Source organism: Trachurus trachurus (genome assembly GCF_905171665.1).
Source record: "Trachurus trachurus genome assembly, chromosome: 9".
NCBI classification, from domain to species: domain Eukaryota; kingdom Metazoa; phylum Chordata; class Actinopteri; order Carangiformes; family Carangidae; genus Trachurus; species Trachurus trachurus.
The window spans coordinates 26,540,730-26,559,164 of record NC_139895.1 but is presented as its reverse complement, the minus strand read 5'-3'; the positions used below and the strand labels follow the sequence as shown (position 1 = coordinate 26,559,164).

At 42.3% G+C, this 18,435-nt stretch overlaps 1 protein-coding gene across 1 annotated transcript; it reads right to left on the bottom strand.

Annotated features, from left to right (window-relative positions):
• Window positions 1-153: 153 nt before the first annotated feature.
• Window positions 154-3,414, bottom strand: ubl4a (ubiquitin like 4A). The gene is made up of 4 exons (XM_083978204.1): window positions 3,233-3,414; window positions 2,058-2,163; window positions 1,728-1,933; window positions 154-755 (listed from the first exon to the last, which is right to left on the bottom strand). Exons 1-4 carry the CDS (start codon window positions 3,278-3,280, stop codon window positions 648-650), a joined length of 468 nt encoding a protein of 155 aa, XP_083834330.1. The 5' UTR covers window positions 3,281-3,414; the 3' UTR covers window positions 154-647.
• Window positions 3,415-18,435: the final 15,021 nt, after the last annotated feature.

Genomic DNA, 18,435 nt, shown 5'->3' with positions numbered 1-18,435 from the left:
AAGAAACTCCCTGTCAACAATCAATCACTTATTTCAAACTGATTAAAAGTATCATATATCTACCAGCACAAGAAGAAACAAAGCCTTTTTGTCTGTGTTTTTAATGTTTGAATATATAAACATATTTACAAATCATACAATGACCATCAGTTATTTATGGGATAAAACATGTATTACCTTCACACAGATGATTAACAGAAAGCACCCAGTCATCATCATCATCATCATCATCATCATCATCATCATCATCATCATCATCCAACATAGACATTACTAATAAATACCCTCCAGTAGAAGTTAGTGTCTCCTGGGAGTTGTAGCAGCCAGAGATCATGTGAAACAAACAGCATAAATGGATTCCTTTGTATACAAATATGTGATCAGGTCTTGTGTTATGACTGCAACATCGATCACAAGGACAAACTCAAAGTGTCAGTTTTCTTATCCAAGTCCTTTGGTCATGGATAAGAAAGCCCTGTTGATGAGACAGTCGGTGTTATCCGTGTTCACTCAGCCACTGATTACCGATAGGCACACACTGTATTCTCCGACCCTCACCCTCTAAACACTGTATGCATCTAGAACACTGAGCACCTCTTGAGAGACAATCACAAAAAGCAACTCCACGCCTCCTGCTTGGCTTTTTCTTAGTCCATGTATGAGGTGTCCATGCCCTCGCCGTCTGGGTGAAGGAGTCTTCCCGCTAAGCGCTCAATGTCATCTAGGCTAAGCTGTCGAAGTGAACGCTCATAGTCCTTGAAGAAAAACAAAGTAAAAAAATATTAAGAATTGGGTTAGAAACACATTCCACCGGCTAGTCGAAAGTAAATGCAGACCTGAAGCTCAATCAGGCAATTTTACACAATGGCAGCTACAAAGGCCGACACAAGATAAGTATTTCAATAATTTGAAGATCTAAGCAACTTTGTAGGGAAAAGTAAGAGCTGTTGCGTTACATTTCAATACATCATGTACAACTGTCAATGTAAGATTATATCCTTGTAACTTCTCAGCGTCTGTAGAAAGTACTAGCACAAGAGAAAATTTCATGTTGGCTAGCAGCTTCGTTCATTTCTAACCTTCAGTGGTTTCTACAATATCATGATGTTCTTGCTCTGGTCTAGTCTAATCCAGTCAGTGATGCATCTGCAACTGAAATATGTGGTTAAAAAAAAAAGAGACTGTCACATGCTGGTTCCAATTGTTATGATCTGATGAGGCTCACCTGAACACTCTCTTGAACAAATGACCACTACACATTGGACTGTCTGACAGTTTTAAAATTTTGGGTTTCCACTAAATTTGAACATATAGGACTGCACATCTTGTTCATGTTTAGATGAGAAATGAAATGAAGCAAGCTGATGCGTGATGTATAACGTCTGAAAATGAGGATGCAGTCTTGAAATTAAGGCGGTACATTATAAAAGCAAAACAAGAGGGAAAATAGATCAGATCTACATTGGAAAACACTACAAATATTAATATTTTCAAATTTCCAATAAATATCAAATTACCATCTTGCCCCCACATTCATTAAACATGCGTAGAGAGATCTGAGCTCTTTAAAGCTACATTTGATGTATTTGTCATTAATAATTTTAGATTCCAGCTTCCACTAGTTGTTGCTGTTCAGTGAGTGTATATATCCGCATCTCAAATTGGACAGGCATAAGTTTAACTTTGATCATATAAAGTGATGGAGCAAACATGGTGCATCAAAATACCTTAATAAGCTGTTCATGGACTTTTGCTGCATCTGCTGGACTAAAGTGTCTGGCAAGTATAGTGGAAACAGTCTGCCACACTCCTCCTTGTGTGCTGCTGCTGCTGCCAGCTGTTCCTGAAGCTCCAGTCCTCTCCCCCAGTGGACGGATTACCAGATTCAATTTAGCCTCTGGCCCGATGGAGTAATCACTCAGTCTGTGTTCATCTAAGATATGCAAAATAAAATACCATCATCAAACATTGTAACAGTAGATTAATGTGGAAAATAGACGGGTTGAGCAACAGTTATACACAGATGTTATGAAACATTTGATGATAGGCAAATCTACCTGCGAGGGCTTTCCCTTTATAGAGCAACCGCTGCTGGTTTGCTGGTATGTTGAGACGTTCAGACACAAGTTCCTTCACTGTGGAGACCTTTTCATCTTCAGTCACCTGGAAGACCATCAACATGATGATGTAGCAACAGGACATGATCAGAATACAACTGGCGGTCTCTCACTGAGTTTAGCTCGCAGCATGTAGCCAGTCTGAAGTTTTTAATTTGTATTACATTTGCATAAATCCAACGATGAATGGGAAACTCTCTCTCTTTCTTACTAGTACTCTCTCACACTCAAACACACACACACACCAAATCAACCTCTACCATGACAAATGATCTATACATTCAACACACATACAACTACTTGGCACCCTGCAGTTGCAGTGGTAGTATTAGTGCGATAAACTCTACAGAAATACCCCAACACATGTGGGCAGGATCTCAGTCATTGACACATCCTAAAATAAGCTTTTAGAGGAACTTGTCATCTACTGAAATATAAAGGTAACTGCCTGTCACTGTCACTGCATGTGCTCGACATCAGCACCGGTCTTTGTTAAGAGCACGGGCAGTAGGAGCGTTTCTACGTATAGCCGACCTGTTATGGCCCCAACTGGTGCCCCTCACAGTAACGTTATCACATCCAAACGCGAGGCACAAACAGGGGCTACGGCTACTAGTCAAACGTTACTGTGAGGAAACGATGCTACAGACTGTTGAAAGCAGGACAATTCATGGTGGTAATATGTAAGATAATAAATTATACTGATGTGCCGGTCTAGTCAAACACCTTTGTCTAAACCCGGTGCTTTCCAGACTCATCTACTTCCACTCCCCCTACAAGTACTACCAAATAAGGACCTACAGAGCCCCAGTCAGCCTGTGTGTGAAAGTGATCACAGATGAAAAGAGGGAGCCACCACAAAAAGACTGCATTGTTAGAGGTATCAGCGAGACAGTCACATCAATTCATACCAAGACGATGATGTGCTCAATTTCACGTACACTGAGAGGAGTTAACAAGATACCCAAGCACACATACATTCAACAGAATATATTAAATATTGACCGTACAGGTAACTCAGCATGTGACAGGACCAGTTCCCAAAGGCTAGCGTTGCAGCTAGCGTAAGGGGGCTAACAGTTAGCAGTTAGCTGGCTCCGTGGTGCTTCACTCACCTGTACGCTGCACTCTTTACCCTGAAGAGGTTTCACGGTGAGGATCATTTTCGACGAGGGCCTCGAACAAAACAGGAAAAAAAAACACACCGATACGTTTAGGATTTAACCTCAAACTCCAGCCAGGCGACGTAACTTTGCTAGCTCCAGATAGCCACAGGGGTTCTTCTCTTGTCAACGGCCCATCTTCTTCACCTGCAGCTCCGGGGCCGGGGCGGCCTGCCGCGGCGCTCAGAGGGAGCTACCGCCACCTGGTGCTCGGCGGCTGGTACAGCTACTGAGGACCGCCGTCGCTGTGGAGAAGAAATCTACCAACGGGAAATAAAAGGCTAACGACTTTCATTCACTGTTATGTAAGAAAGTCTCCCAGAGATGCAGATCCGATGTCAGGATTGCCACCATAAATCACAACTTTGTAGAGGCCCATATCATTAAAAAAAAAAAAAATCCTACTGCACAGGGAATCACTATTACCAATTTCTTGTTTATTTGTCCTAGACCTAGACCAACAGCCCGTATCACACTTAATTGTTATATTAGTAGACTTTAATCATAATTTTAAGGGTCTTGGTCGCGCCTCCCTTTTCTCCCAGTGTATGGGACTACTTTATGCATGATTGATCAGGATGAATATCAAAATATGAAGCCCTAAGATTGAGGGAGTCGTTTTTTAAAGCGAGAAGAAACTAGAGATGGAATGTGGAGTCATGTGTTGCCATACGGTGTATAATAATTAAGTTTGTACGATAATTTGGACCTCTGTACGATATACAATCAATAATTCCAAAAAGGGCCAAATGTAGGCTACGATAATTTGACCATTTTGTGAATGCGTGGTTGTCATCAGCCTGCCACAACTATCTGAGTTTTTTTGTGAACCCTGAAGGCGTCTGTTCCCATGTGACACGTTTCCAGCCAATCCATGCCTTTCTAAACAATAACTTCCATTGGGTCCCGTTGTAAGCCGTATGCGCCCCATATGGGTATTGCAAAAGTGCCCAGATTCAATACAATTATGTGTGTTGCCCACTTGCTTGTAAATTGATGAAAACGGCCGTGTTTTTGTTTTTAGGTGTCTTGTCATATTAGGTTATATTTCAAAATGTAGATTGTAACATAATGTAGACAACTGTTTTTTTTGTGTGATTTTTTAAATATAATATTTATCTGTAAGGGGTCCACAATGATGCCAAGGGTGATCTAGAATTTCCTTAAAGCTGTACAGAAAAGAAAATTGAATTTGAGCCCACTGTGGGTCTTAACATTAGTGTGATAACTCATCTATCAGACGATGGAGCCCAAACTTTGTGCAAAAATCTATTTTTGATTAAATCCGGGATGAAAGTGTTTTTTTCCCCGCATTGGATAATGCAGGCGCACGGATTATACGTCAGCCTGCTCACGATTCATCAGCCACTGATATTGGATCTGTCATTAGTCAATCAAACGTCTGAGACACACACACACACACACACACACACACACACACACACACACACACACACACACACACACACCGAGCTTGGTCTCACCCATAGACTGTAAAAAGAGGTCTGGACCCAAGCTTTGAATACCCCGCCCTCTCGATAACGACCAATCAAATTCGCCTGTTTTCGCGCAAGTTCAAAATATTGAACTCAAGCGAAATATTCACGCGGATGCTGCAAGTAAAAACAAATAGGCTATTACAATGGGCAAACTCCAGCGAGTAGAGCGAGGCGAATACTGTATTTTACTCGCACCCGGTGTGAACGCACTCTTATTCCAGCGCTCTATTCTAAGTCAGGAGTGACGTTCATGCGTTTTGTCTCAGAAAAATGAGCATGATTGGCTCATGGATCTAATACATCAAATTAACCATGGATCTGTTTCTACAGGAATGCAACACGAGTTTACCCGAGTAAGCAAAACGAATTTGATTGGTCATTATCGAGCGGGCGGGATATTCAAAGCTTGGGGCGAGACTGAGCTCCGTGTGTGTGCGTGTCTCAGACATTTGAATGACGGATGACGGATCCAATATCAGTGGCTGGTGAATCGTGTACAGGCTGACGTGTAATCCGTGCGCCTGCATTATAGGCTAGTGACAAACTGTCAAAAAGGGCTTTAGTTTTTGAGATACCCCTACCGGAGGTAGAACAAAACCTAACAATGTTTTTCCTCATCTCCAAGGTCTCCCACATATGAAATGGATTCTTAGGTTAAAATATTTTACTGCAAACATTGTTAAATTGATACATATTGTCATACACCCCAAACTTAAAAAAGAACAAAAATACAGCCTGGCCGTCTGGGAGTTAAGACACATAAACTCATGTAGATTAATAACACAAGCTCTGACAGCTTTGAAACTTGACATAATTGTGGCCAGGAAGTTCCTTTACCTATTAGAAAAAACTGGATGTGAATATCTTGATGTGTGTAACATATAGAGACCTATAAACACTTGCCTTAAATAAGCGGACATACAAAAAAAGAATATCTATGCAGAATATTCTCATTTACTTTGTAGTTGCTCAGCCAGGGATTGTCATAGAAACACATATGATGGCTTGTTTGAAAGATGGAGTTGTGCAGAATCCAGTGATACCAAATATGTGAATATAGCATGCATAGTCAGCATAATACATCACCAAATGTATGAGGTGTCCCAAATGAAAGAAAGTGAAACATTAACATAATCAAGTCTCCACAGCCCATTATCAATGGTGACAAGAATGTTGACCAGTTCAATCTTACTGCAACCTAAGCAAGTAACTTTGGGTAAGTGCTACTCTTTTTTATAATACATTAAATAATAGCATATATCATGATGCCACTTTATATAGTTCATATGGAAACAAATATCCAGTAGAATCAGTTTAAATTGAAATAGAACACCTTAAATATATACTGTATACACCCACTTGAATTTATTTTTGGTCAAGTCATTACTGCATAATGGAAAATAATAGTGTTAGTGTTGTGTATTTCCCTAATAACGCACAGGACGCAGTGACTCCTACTGCACATGGCACCTTTACTCAGCTCGTGCAAAACCGGAACTTCACATACATATCCCAGCATTCCTTGGTACACTGATAACAACGGCACAACGGTCACACAGAATACAAAACTCAAAATCTGATACATCACAGTAGTGAGTTGTGATAAGTAACCCCCCCCCCCCCCCCCCCCCCTTTTAAATGAAAGTACACTTTTGTTACACCATGACTTGAAATATCAGTGCCTTGTATTACCATACAAACTCATACAAATGTCTCTAAGTTAATTTAACAAACTCCCTAGTCTTGCTTTAAGACAGGCATAATGTAACAAAGCTATACTGAACTGAAAACAGTAGTTACATTATTATTATATTGACCAACTTAGTCCAAGTGTCAACCTGCTTGTAAAGAACAATCAATCTGCACATTAACGGTCATAGCGCTCAGGCAGCTTCCTTTCTCTGGCTGAGTGGCGCAGCATTGGAGATGCTGCTGGCACCTCTGCACTGTCCATATGCAGAAGATCAGCACCGGCTGACACGTTGTCTTGGAGCACACTTGGCTGTGTGGACGTGTCAGTATTAGAGGTTGTACAGTCAGTATCCAAAATGAGTCCATCAGTTGTGACACGGGATCTCAACTGATCCCCATGTCTCCTGTATGTTATGTCTGTGTTTGTCTCTTGCACTTTGTAGGACACTGGTCCTGTAGCATCCCCGGCTAAATGATGGTCGGACTCTCAAACTGATGGTTCACAATGTTTTATTCCTTGGACCGTATTCAATGCAAACACACCGTAAGAGCTATGAAAAGAAGAAAACAAAATACAGTTACCTTTACTCTTACTTGAAATTACCTTTAACTACCTTTATCACAATCATGTAAGTTGACCCTTTATCTAATAAACTTATTGTAGACTCACAGGTTTTACTCCATGAATTTAAATATATATTTTAACTGCTACGATTGATGTTACAGTCATGAGGGAAAATTCACATTTTAACTGAAAGACAACCTCACATAGAGTGCAATATAAAACAGTATTTAACATGACATTAGCATTTTTAACCGTTCGTTTTTAACCCAATAAACAGTTTTTAACCTTAGCAGACCTTATATAAAACAGACAAAATACATCCTGTTGCATTACCAAAACAACCTACGAGTTAGCTTATAGCTTCATCTCACTTCAATACAGATCGACACGGCAGCTCGCCGATGCTAATAGTAGCTACCGCTAACCACAATACGTTTTATGCATGAAAATATCCACGGCAACCAAACTCGAGCCGGACATAAATATAGCATGAAATGGTAACAAAACAAACCTTGTGCCCCTTATTAGCCAGGTGCTAGGGCGTTTCATGTGGGTTAGGCACACTTTGCTTGCTTTTAGCATTGAAGACACATTAGCCTTGCAGACATACTTTTCCTTCTGCCGGTAAACTCCGAAGCACCGGATGTGTACGAGGTCTCGGCGAGACGCTTTCAAAATAAAAGCACTGAATATCCGTCTGCTTAATGTATACAAAATAAAAGCCTGGCTTTAAAGAATGTTACTAAGTAAACATAAAAACACATTTATAAAAATACTATGCTCATATTAAAGGTCATTTACACTCCCACCAAATCATTACTGGTTTTTCATCCCCTTATTAGATGTAAAGCATGAATGATTTCTAAACCATGTGACCTTTAACCTTTAGTGCTTGAGTCAAAAATGTCCATAAACTCTTCATACTGTAAAGGATAGGTTGTGGAGTGAAGGGGGTGATTAAACAGTCTCTAGGAGCAGGATCAGCTTCTGCACTGGACGTTCAACGATGGATGGCTTGCCAGAACGCTGTCCCTCCTTTCCCATCTTCTGGTCTCCAACACGAATCTTCACTCTCCTCACTAGTCCATCTTTATCAGTCACTGTCTCTACAACTTTAGCCAATTTCCACTCGTTGCGAGGTTGATCTTCTGTCTTTTCCATCACAATGTCACCGACTTTGAGGTTTCTCCTTGGAGTATGCCAGCGTTGTCTGGTGGCGATGTTGTACACATACTCTCTTCTCCACCGGCCCCAGAACTGCTCTGCAAGGTACTGAACACGGCGCCACCTCTTACGAGCATACATATCCTCTCTGATGAATCTGCCAGGAGGTGGTAAGACTGCAGTGGGTTTCATGGTGAGTAGGTGATTGGGCGTTAGCGGCTCTGGACTATCTGGATCATTTAAGTTGTCAACAGTGAGTGGACGACTGTTCACAATAGCTGCTGTCTCATAAAAGAATGTCCGTAGAGAGGCATCGTCCAGCCTGCCTGATGAGGGTGAAAGAGTTAAACGAAGAACATTCCTCACCGTTCGGATCTGTCTCTCCCATACGCCTCCAGCATGGCTTGCATGCGGAGCGTTCATGCTGAAGTCACACTGCTTCTCAGCCAAAAACGTAGTCAGACGATCAGCATCCAATTGCTTGAGAGCTTCATTCAGTTCATTTTTAGCTCCAACGAAGTTCGTTCCTTGGTCACATTTTATGTCACGTACTGCTCCTCTTATTGCAATGAAACAACGAAGTCCATTTATGAAAGCATCTGTCGACATGTCGTCTAACATTTCAATGTGGATAGCTCGACAGCAAAGGCAGGTGAAAAGCAGTCCGTATCTCTTTTGTACCTTGCGTCCTTGTTTGGTGAAAAACGGACCGAAACAGTCCATTCCACAATAGGTGAAAGGTGGTGATGGATCCACACGCTCAGATGGCAAATCTGCCATTCGCTGCTCCTCTGTGAATCTTCTGAGTTTTCGACATGTAACACATTGATGCAGATGCGTTGCCACAGCTCTGTTGATTCCTGGAATCCAGAATCCATTTGATCTGATCTCATTAATAGTCAAGCCTTTTCCTTGATGTTGGACTTTCTCGTGACAGTGAGCAATTATTGCCTTGGTGATGGGATGACTCTTTGGTATGATCACTGGATGCTTCAGTGAGGTAGGGAGTGATGCATTTTTCAGTCTTCCTCCCACCTTGAGGAGTCCATCCTGATCAAGAAAAGCATCCATCTGAAACAGTTTACTCTGAGAGGGAAGTTGAGTTACCTTACTGAGCAACTTTAACTCTTCTGGATATGCGTGTCTCTGTAAGTCTCTTATGATGATGCAGCGTGCGTCTTCTCGTTCTTGGACGGTGCTGTGGTCTGTTGACTTATCATGTCTGACACGACGAATGAGACGAGCGACAGCCTGAGTTGCTTTTGACCACGAAGAAAACTTTGACAGGCGGTCTGAGAGACTCAGCTGTTCCCGTGTCTGTGTGTTTAGAGTCTGAATCCTCTTGACTTCAGGATCTCCAATCTGTATTTCTGTGCTAACATCTGTAGCTAGAGGTATCTCTTTCTCCCATAGAAACTGAGGTCCTTTGAACCAGCTTGATGTGAGAATCTCACTTGCGCTTGATCCCCTAGATGCTATGTCTGCGGGGTTATCAGGTTTTTTCGAGTGATACACTCCGTGGTGAGGAATGTACCACTTCTCTCCTTCCTTCCCTTGATCCTGAACTTCCTCTGCCTCACCCTTTTCAATGATTTCATTCATAAACTTCACATAATGTTCTTTGTACTTGTCATCCTTCGCCAGCTTTCTTTTAAGGTGACTGAGCCGTACCATCGCCAGTTGTTTGTTGTCAGGGAGATAGGGTCTCTCTTTAAAGGGGAGTGGCATCTCGTAATGTCCATGAATGTTCCTCTTGATCCCTTCCTTTAACACATCCAGGAAGCGGATGTCATCCTGAGACACAGTCTTTCCGTCCTTATTGGCATCTTTAAAGTCAGACTCGAGAACCCTGAGTGCCTCAGCTGGGGTCACTGGAGGAAGCTCTCTGACTGAAACTCTGTGACACATGTTGGTGATGCTTGGTGAGTTGTGGTGAGGTGAACAGCCTACGATACTCCACCCCAAATCCGTCTGAACTGCATATGGTTCGCTATCTCCTCCAAGGATTACCTGCCGTGGTGCCAGTGCCCTTGAGCAATTGTAGCCGATCAGCAGACCGACTTCACATTCCAGCTGTGGTGGGATTTCATCTGCTATTTTGATGAGATGATTCCAGTTCCGTGCCGTGTCACAGGTAGGAATGTGTGTTCGATTCACTGGTATACAGTCCTTGGTGTAAGCAGGGGGGAGATCAATGTGGATAGCAGAGCAGTAACCTCTCACTCTCAAACCTGACACTCTTTGACTATGCATTAATGCATCCTTTCCTGTCATGGTTGTTAGTTTCAGTCTTACAGGATGAGTTTCAGTCTGTAAACTATTGCTGACTTCTTGGTCAATGAAGACTGTATCGCTTTGGGTATCAAGCAGCGCATAAACAAGTCTTTCCGTACCTGGATTGCTGACAGAAGAAACCCACACTGGCACTATCATTGAAGTGTTGGTAGATGGCTCCTTAGTTGCCACACTGAGAGCCAATGTGGTTGCTGTTTCCTCTGTGTTACTTTGATTTGAGACTGACGTAGGCTTGGCCTTGGTGTAGGTGTCATCATGGAGAAGCGTAGGATGTCTTGCTTTACATTTGTCGCATGAATGTCTATTGCGGCAGTCCTTGGCGTTATGGCCCGTCCTCAAGCAGCCATAGCAAAGCTTCTTTTCTTTCACATATTTCCGTCGTTCCTCCAGAGCTTTCCCTTTAAACTCAGGACAGCGATGAAGTTGATGTTTACTGTCTTGGCAAAACACACATGGTGGCTTTAAACCTGTTCTTAACTGTCCTTGTGTTTCATTCTCTGTAACTGTCTGTGTGTGATAAACACTGGATTTACATTTCTTTTCTTTCAGATGACGTGATGAGTTAGCCTCTGATGAGTGGAGAGCGTGGAATGAAGTAATAGGATTACATGCAATTTCTGCCTCCGTTACAATGAAGAAGACAAACTCCTGGAAGCTGGGAAACTCCTGGTCAACTCTCATGACTTGAGTGACCTTGCGGTTCCACTGTGATGCTGCCCAATCAGGTAGCTTTTGGACCAATTTCTGGTTTTCTTCACAATCGTTCAAAATGTCCAGACCTTTGACATAAGGCATGGCTTCCAGACATGAGTGTAAGAAATCAGCGAATGCTCTAAGTCCCTCAGCATCTCTTGGATGGACCTTTGGCCAGTTTGTTAGTTTTTCCCTGAATGCTTTTTGTATAACAAACGGCTGACCATACCTGTGGTTGAGACGGTTCCATCCATCTTTGTAGGCTTCATCATCATTTCTATAAAATATGCCATCAAGTGTCTTTCGAGCTGGACCTCCTACATATTTTTTCAAATAATGTAATTTGTCAGCTGAAGCAATGTTCTTTTTGTCTATGAGGGATGTGAAGGAAGCCTTCCACTCAATGAACTGGATAGGGTCACCAGTAAATACAGACGGTTCTGGCATTGGGAGCCTGTTCAGAGCTATGCTATCTTGGACTGCCTGAGCCAGATAACTTACATCTGTCCTTGCAGGTGATGCTGTCACTGTGATATCAGTGGGCTGCTGGATGAGAGCTGAAGGAGGACACACAAACTGATGTTCTCTCGTTCTCATCTGATCTACAGAATGAACACTTGCTTCCTGCATTACTTCCTGATCATAAGTTGTGAACCTAGCTCGTGCAGCTTTAATGTCCTTCTCTGCCTTTAATCTTTCCAACTCACGTTTTTGAGCTTCAAGTTCTTTCCTTTGTTGTCCCTCTAGGAGTCGAATCTTTTCTTTTTGTTTCTCCTCTAAGACTTGAATCTTTTCTTTTTGTTTCTCCTCTAAGACTTGAATCTTTTCTTTTTGTTTCTCCTCCTTCAATAACACTTCATACTCTGCTTCCTTTGCTGCTAATTCTGCTGCAGCGTCTGCTCTTTTTGCTGCTATAACAGAGTGTTGACTTGAACCTTTACTTGAGTGTTGACTTGGAGGTGAAGCTGTGGATCCGTAGATGGAGTGAGCATAGTCTCTGTTAAGAAGCTCATGAAGACGCTGCTTTACTGCTTCACTATCAAATTCTTCATCTATGCCTGATATCCTTTCAAGAGCAATTTTAACAATGTCCCTTGTAACTGCCTCACAGGCATCAATACGACGTCTTGTCTCATTAGATGGAGTGAGGTGAGCTCTGATGTCTATGTACAGGTTTATAACACAGTTTTTTCCTTCTTCTAGTGTGTCTATAAGAGTTGCAATGTCACTTTCAGGAATGTCAAACTTTAACTGTTTTCTAGCCTTACGTGCCTGGATCTTCCATTGTTCATAAATGTGAGTCAACCTTTTCTCCTTTTTGTGGGCCTCCTCCTCATGAAATGCAAGCATCTTTTCCGTGGGATTCCGTAGGCGACCAGAGCGACGGAGATCCTCCTCTTCAGTATCCTTATCCTTCATCTGTTCGGAGTCTCTGTCGTCTGGAGGCGTCTTTACTGATGCTTCCATGTTGTGAGCAGGTACCACAATCCTTGACCATCACATCAGGTCCCTCTACAGTTGTCCTTGGTCAGCGGCGTGATGTGACGGATGAGGTGAAGCTCTTACTGTAGCATCCCCGGCTAAATGATGGTCGGACTCTCAAACTGATGGTTCACAATGTTTTATTCCTTGGACCGTATTCAATGCAAACACACCGTAAGAGCTATGAAAAGAAGAAAACAAAATACAGTTACCTTTACTCTTACTTGAAATTACCTTTAACTACCTTTATCACAATCATGTAAGTTGACCCTTTATCTAATAAACTTATTGTAGACTCACAGGTTTTACTCCATGAATTTAAATATATATTTTAACTGCTACGATTGATGTTACAGTCATGAGGGAAAATTCACATTTTAACTGAAAGACAACCTCACATAGAGTGCAATATAAAACAGTATTTAACATGACATTAGCATTTTTAACCGTTCGTTTTTAACCCAATAAACAGTTTTTAACCTTAGCAGACCTTATATAAAACAGACAAAATACATCCTGTTGCATTACCAAAACAACCTACGAGTTAGCTTATAGCTTCATCTCACTTCAATACAGATCGACACGGCAGCTCGCCGATGCTAATAGTAGCTACCGCTAACCACAATACGTTTTATGCATGAAAATATCCACGGCAACCAAACTCGAGCCGGACATAAATATAGCATGAAATGGTAACAAAACAAACCTTGTGCCCCTTATTAGCCAGGTGCTAGGGCGTTTCATGTGGGTTAGGCACACTTTGCTTGCTTTTAGCATTGAAGACACATTAGCCTTGCAGACATACTTTTCCTTCTGCCGGTAAACTCCGAAGCACCGGATGTGTACGAGGTCTCGGCGAGACGCTTTCAAAATAAAAGCACTGAATATCCGTCTGCTTAATGTATACAAAATAAAAGCCTGGCTTTAAAGAATGTTACTAAGTAAACATAAAAACACATTTATAAAAATACTATGCTCATATTAAAGGTCATTTACAGGTCCTGTTTGGTGCTCTATCACTCCAGGAATCCACTTCTCTCCCCCCCCTGCCGTATTTTGCAAAGAGAAAGATCTGCTCACTGCCCGCTGGTCATGATAGAACTTCTGCATGTACTGCTTTTTGCAAACTGTGACTGCAGTGTCAGAATGCATCAGGTCCAGGCGAGTATGCATATGTCTGTTTAGAACCAAGTCCGCAGGCGACTGACCAGTGGTGCAGTTTGGGGTACAGCAATACTGCATCAGAAACACAGAGATCTTGTCCTCAATGTCGAGTGTAGTCTGAGAAAGCTTCTTAATTCCACTCTTAAATGTCTGCACATATCGCTCTGCGAGACCATTAGAAGCAGGATGGCCAGGGGTGCTTGTAGAGTGCAGAATTCCATTCTGATGCATGAAGTTCTTGAACTCTGCAGACGTGAACTGCGTTCCGTTGTCAGTTACAACATGCTCCGGATGACCGTATGCTGCAAACAGTCTCCTTAGTCTTGTGATGAGGTGCTGGGCATTCCGAATACTTCTAGCCACTTGGAGTAGGCATCTACGACAATCATGAAGGTGTGACCTACAGTAAGAAGGGGCCTGCAAAGTCCACGTGTAATCTTTTCCAGCTCTGGCCTGGAAACTCCCAAGGATGTAAAGGCACCTGCCGAGGCATCCGTTGTTCCATCTGGCAAGATTCACAGGCTTTGCAGACCTGCTCTACATCCGTGTCAATCTTAGGCCACCATCAAGGGGGCAGTTGTTGGTCTGAGAAGTGAAGCTCACTTCTGCGTTCAAAAAGCTGCAATCCCCTCGGCTGTCGCTGGGGGCTGGCTCCAGAAGGGAGCAACTCCAATCGAGCCCCATGTTAAAATAGCCGATTTTACAGCTTAAAAAAACATATTTACAGCCTGGTACATTTTATTTTTTTGGTCTCAATCGATAGTTTCTACCCCCGCACACACTCTGAGGGGGGTGAATTTTTTTTAAACTCTACCGTTTTACTATTATTAGGGTTAAAGTTCTGGCCAATCAGGGCGCAGAACCGTTGAGTGACAGGTCCGGCGACCGCTGCTACGAGGCCAGTGGGCGGGCTCTCGGCCGGCCAACGGCCGCACCGCTCCAAATATGGCAAGTAGAATCCAACATGGCGCGGCTCAAACCCCCGTAGTAGAGGCACAAAACAGACTCCCCCAAACCAATGGGTGACGTCACGGACGCTACGTCCATTCTTTTTACAGTCTATGGCCACCATACATATTTGCATGCCAGAGCTTTTCACAACTCCTTGATGACCAGAATGCAACTCTTTCAACACAACTTTTCTGAGCTTCTCAGACAAAACCACCCTGGTGCACCAGAGTACACATCCACGTTCAGCTGACAGTTCATATCTGCGTGTGTGGAAGGGTTTCAGACTATTGTCCACATCATCAGGCCAACCATTCGTAATGTATTTCAGAACCTTGGCTAGCACACAGTCTGTGCTTGTGGCACGTGCAACTTGATCAGCATACACTGGCACTTGCATCAAATGTTCAGTTCATAGAACATGCATGAATGTTCATATCTTGTCCTTGATTGCTTTTATCTTGTCTGAAGATGGATGAATGCCCTGGCTGTTCAAAACATGTCCCAAGTATTCAATCTGCATTTACCAAACTCACATTTGGTTTTCTTGACTCTCAAGCCTCTCTCTTGGAGTCTCTGTAGCACCTTTTGCAGCTTTTTCAGATGATCTTGTTCAGTTTTTCCTGTAACTAACAAATCATCCCAATAGACAACAACATCCAGATCTTTCATTAGATTTTCCATAATCCTTTGGAAAATGGAAGGTGCTGAACCAACACCAAAGCCAGTCTGTTGTACACAAATAACCCTTGATGTGTATTGATGGTCAGTAGTTTCTTTGTCTCATCCTCTAGAAGGACCTGCTGATATGGTGAGGCAAGATCGATCTTTGAAAACACAGTCCCGCCATCAGCTCCTCAATTCGGGGCAAGGGATAGGTCTCTGTGGTGGCAGCCTGATTTACTGTTAATTTATAATCGGCACACAGCCGAATTATGTTGTCTCTTTTCACTACAGGCACCACTGGCGCAGCCCACTCACCATACCAGCCTTCTCGAGTCGATCTAATTCAGCATCCACTCTTGACTTCATGGCAAATGGCAATGGGCGGCTCTTACAAAATTTAGGGTCAACATCAGAATTATTTTCCATTATGCAGTAATGACTTGACCAAAAATAAATTCAAGTGGGCCTATTTTTGAGGTGTTCTATTTCAATTTAAACTGATTCTACTGGATATTTGTTTCCATATGAACTATATAAAGTGTCATCATGATATATGCTATTATTTAATGTATTATAAAAAAGAGTAGCACTTACCCAAAGTTACTTGCTTAGGTTGCAGTAAGATTGAACTGGTCAACATTCTTGTCACCATTGATAATGGGCTGTGGAGACTTGATTATGTTAATGTTTCACTTTCTTTCATTTGGGACACCTCATACATTTGGTGATGTATTATGCTGACTATGCATGCTATATTCACATATTTGGTATCACTGGATTCTGCACAACTCCATCTTTCAAACAAGCCATCATATGTGTTTCTATGACAATCCCTGGCTGAGCAACTACAAAGTAAATGAGAATATTCTGCATAGATATTCTTTTTTTGCATGTCCGCTTATTTAAGGCAAGTGTTTATAGGTCTCTATATGTTACACACATCAAGATATTCACATCCAGTTTTTTCTAATAGGTAAAGGAACTTCCTGGCCACAATTATGTCAAGTTTCAAAGCTGTCAGAGCTTGTGTTATTAATCTACATGAGTTTATGTGTCTTAACTCCCAGACGGCCAGGCTGTATTTTTGTTCTTTTTTAAGTTTGGGGTGTATGACAATATGTATCAATTTAACAATGTTTGCAGTAAAATATTTTAACCTAAGAATCCATTTCATATATGGGAGACCTTGGAGATGAGGAAAAACATTGTTAGGTTTTGTTCTACCTCCGGTAGGGGTATCTCAATTTTTGGGGGGCATTGTCACTGGACTATTATCCAATGCGGGGAAAGAAAACACACTTTCATCCCGGATTTACTCAAAAATAGAATTTTGCACAAAGTTTGGCCTACATCGTCTGAAATATGAGTTATTACATTAATGTTATGATCCAGAGTGGGCTGAAATTCAATTTTCTTTTCTGTACACCTTTAAGTGATGATAATTATTCTGCAGCGCATTTAGGCCTACAAGCAGGTCTCTTTGCTCTTGACATCCTTTCAGGGTTGGATGGACCAAACATTTTATTTTTCTCTTTTTATTTCTCGACAAGTGAGAGGACCACAAAATCATCCTCACTGCGTGACGACAAATTGTCTCCCTGTAAAAACGGACGACGCAACTGAGGGGTGGGGCCGCTGATGTGGTGATGTAAATCCATTCCGTACTGACGGCACAAAGCCGTGAGTACCAACGATTATGTGCACCTATATAATCACCTATATGTTCACTTATATGTGCACCTATATAATCACATATATGTTCACCTATATGTGCACATATATGTGCACATATATGTTCACCTACAGTATATGGTCACCTATATGCACCTATATAATCACCTATATAAGCACCTATATGTGCACATATATGGTCACCTATATTGTGCACCTACATAATCACCTATATGTTCACCTATATAATCACCTATATATGCACATATATGTTCACCTATATGTTCACCTATATAATCACCTATATGTTCACCTATATAATCACCTATATGTTCACCTATATGATCACCTATATGTACAACTATATAATCACCTATATGGTCACCTATATAATCACCTATATGTTCACCTATATAATCACATATATGTTCACCTATATGGTCACCTATATGTGCAACTATATAATCACATATATGTTCACCGATATGTGAACCCAAGCGGTTGTCAACCTCTTGGCGAAGCGGTTAGCATCGTCACCTGCCGTGCAGGAGTCTAGGGTTCGAACCCCACCTAGGGCAAGCTGTGAGAAACCCAACACAGAGAGCCAGATACGATCGTCGGCTACAGTGGTGCCAAAGACGGTTTATCTTTGGTGGTGCCGTGAACCGGGTGACCTGGGTGGCGGGGGTGAGTGTAACGGAGGTGCACTCACTCACCCATAAAGGATGTGCTAACCAACTTGCCAAGCGGTTGTGAACCTCTTGGCGAAGCGGTTAGCATCGTCGCCTGCCGTGCAAGAGACCAGAGTTCGAACCAGTCTATGGTTCTATGGTTTACAGTCTATGGTTCGAACCCCACCTAGGGCAGGCCGTGAGAAACACAACACAGAGGGCCAGATACGATCATCGGCTACATTGGCATTTCAATTTACAGTTTCAACCACCCTTCAATGTTGATTAATGACATATTTTCAACATTACATTTTTAGAACGTTGATCAACCATTGATTTGTCAACCTTAAAGGTGTACAGAAATGGCCGTTTGTCCTGTTTGTCGCGCCGTGTTGTCACGAGCTGCAACACGAGTTTACCCGAGTGAGGAAAACGAATTTGATTGGTCGTTATCGAGCGTGCGGGACATTCAAAGCTTGGGGCGAGACCGAGCTCGGTGTGTGTGTGCGTGTCTCAGACGTTTGAATGACGGATGACGGATCCAATATCAGTGGCTGGTGAATCGTGTACAGGCTGACGTATAATCCGTGCGCCTGCATTATCCAATGCGGAAAAAAAAATACACACTTTCATCCCGGATTTACT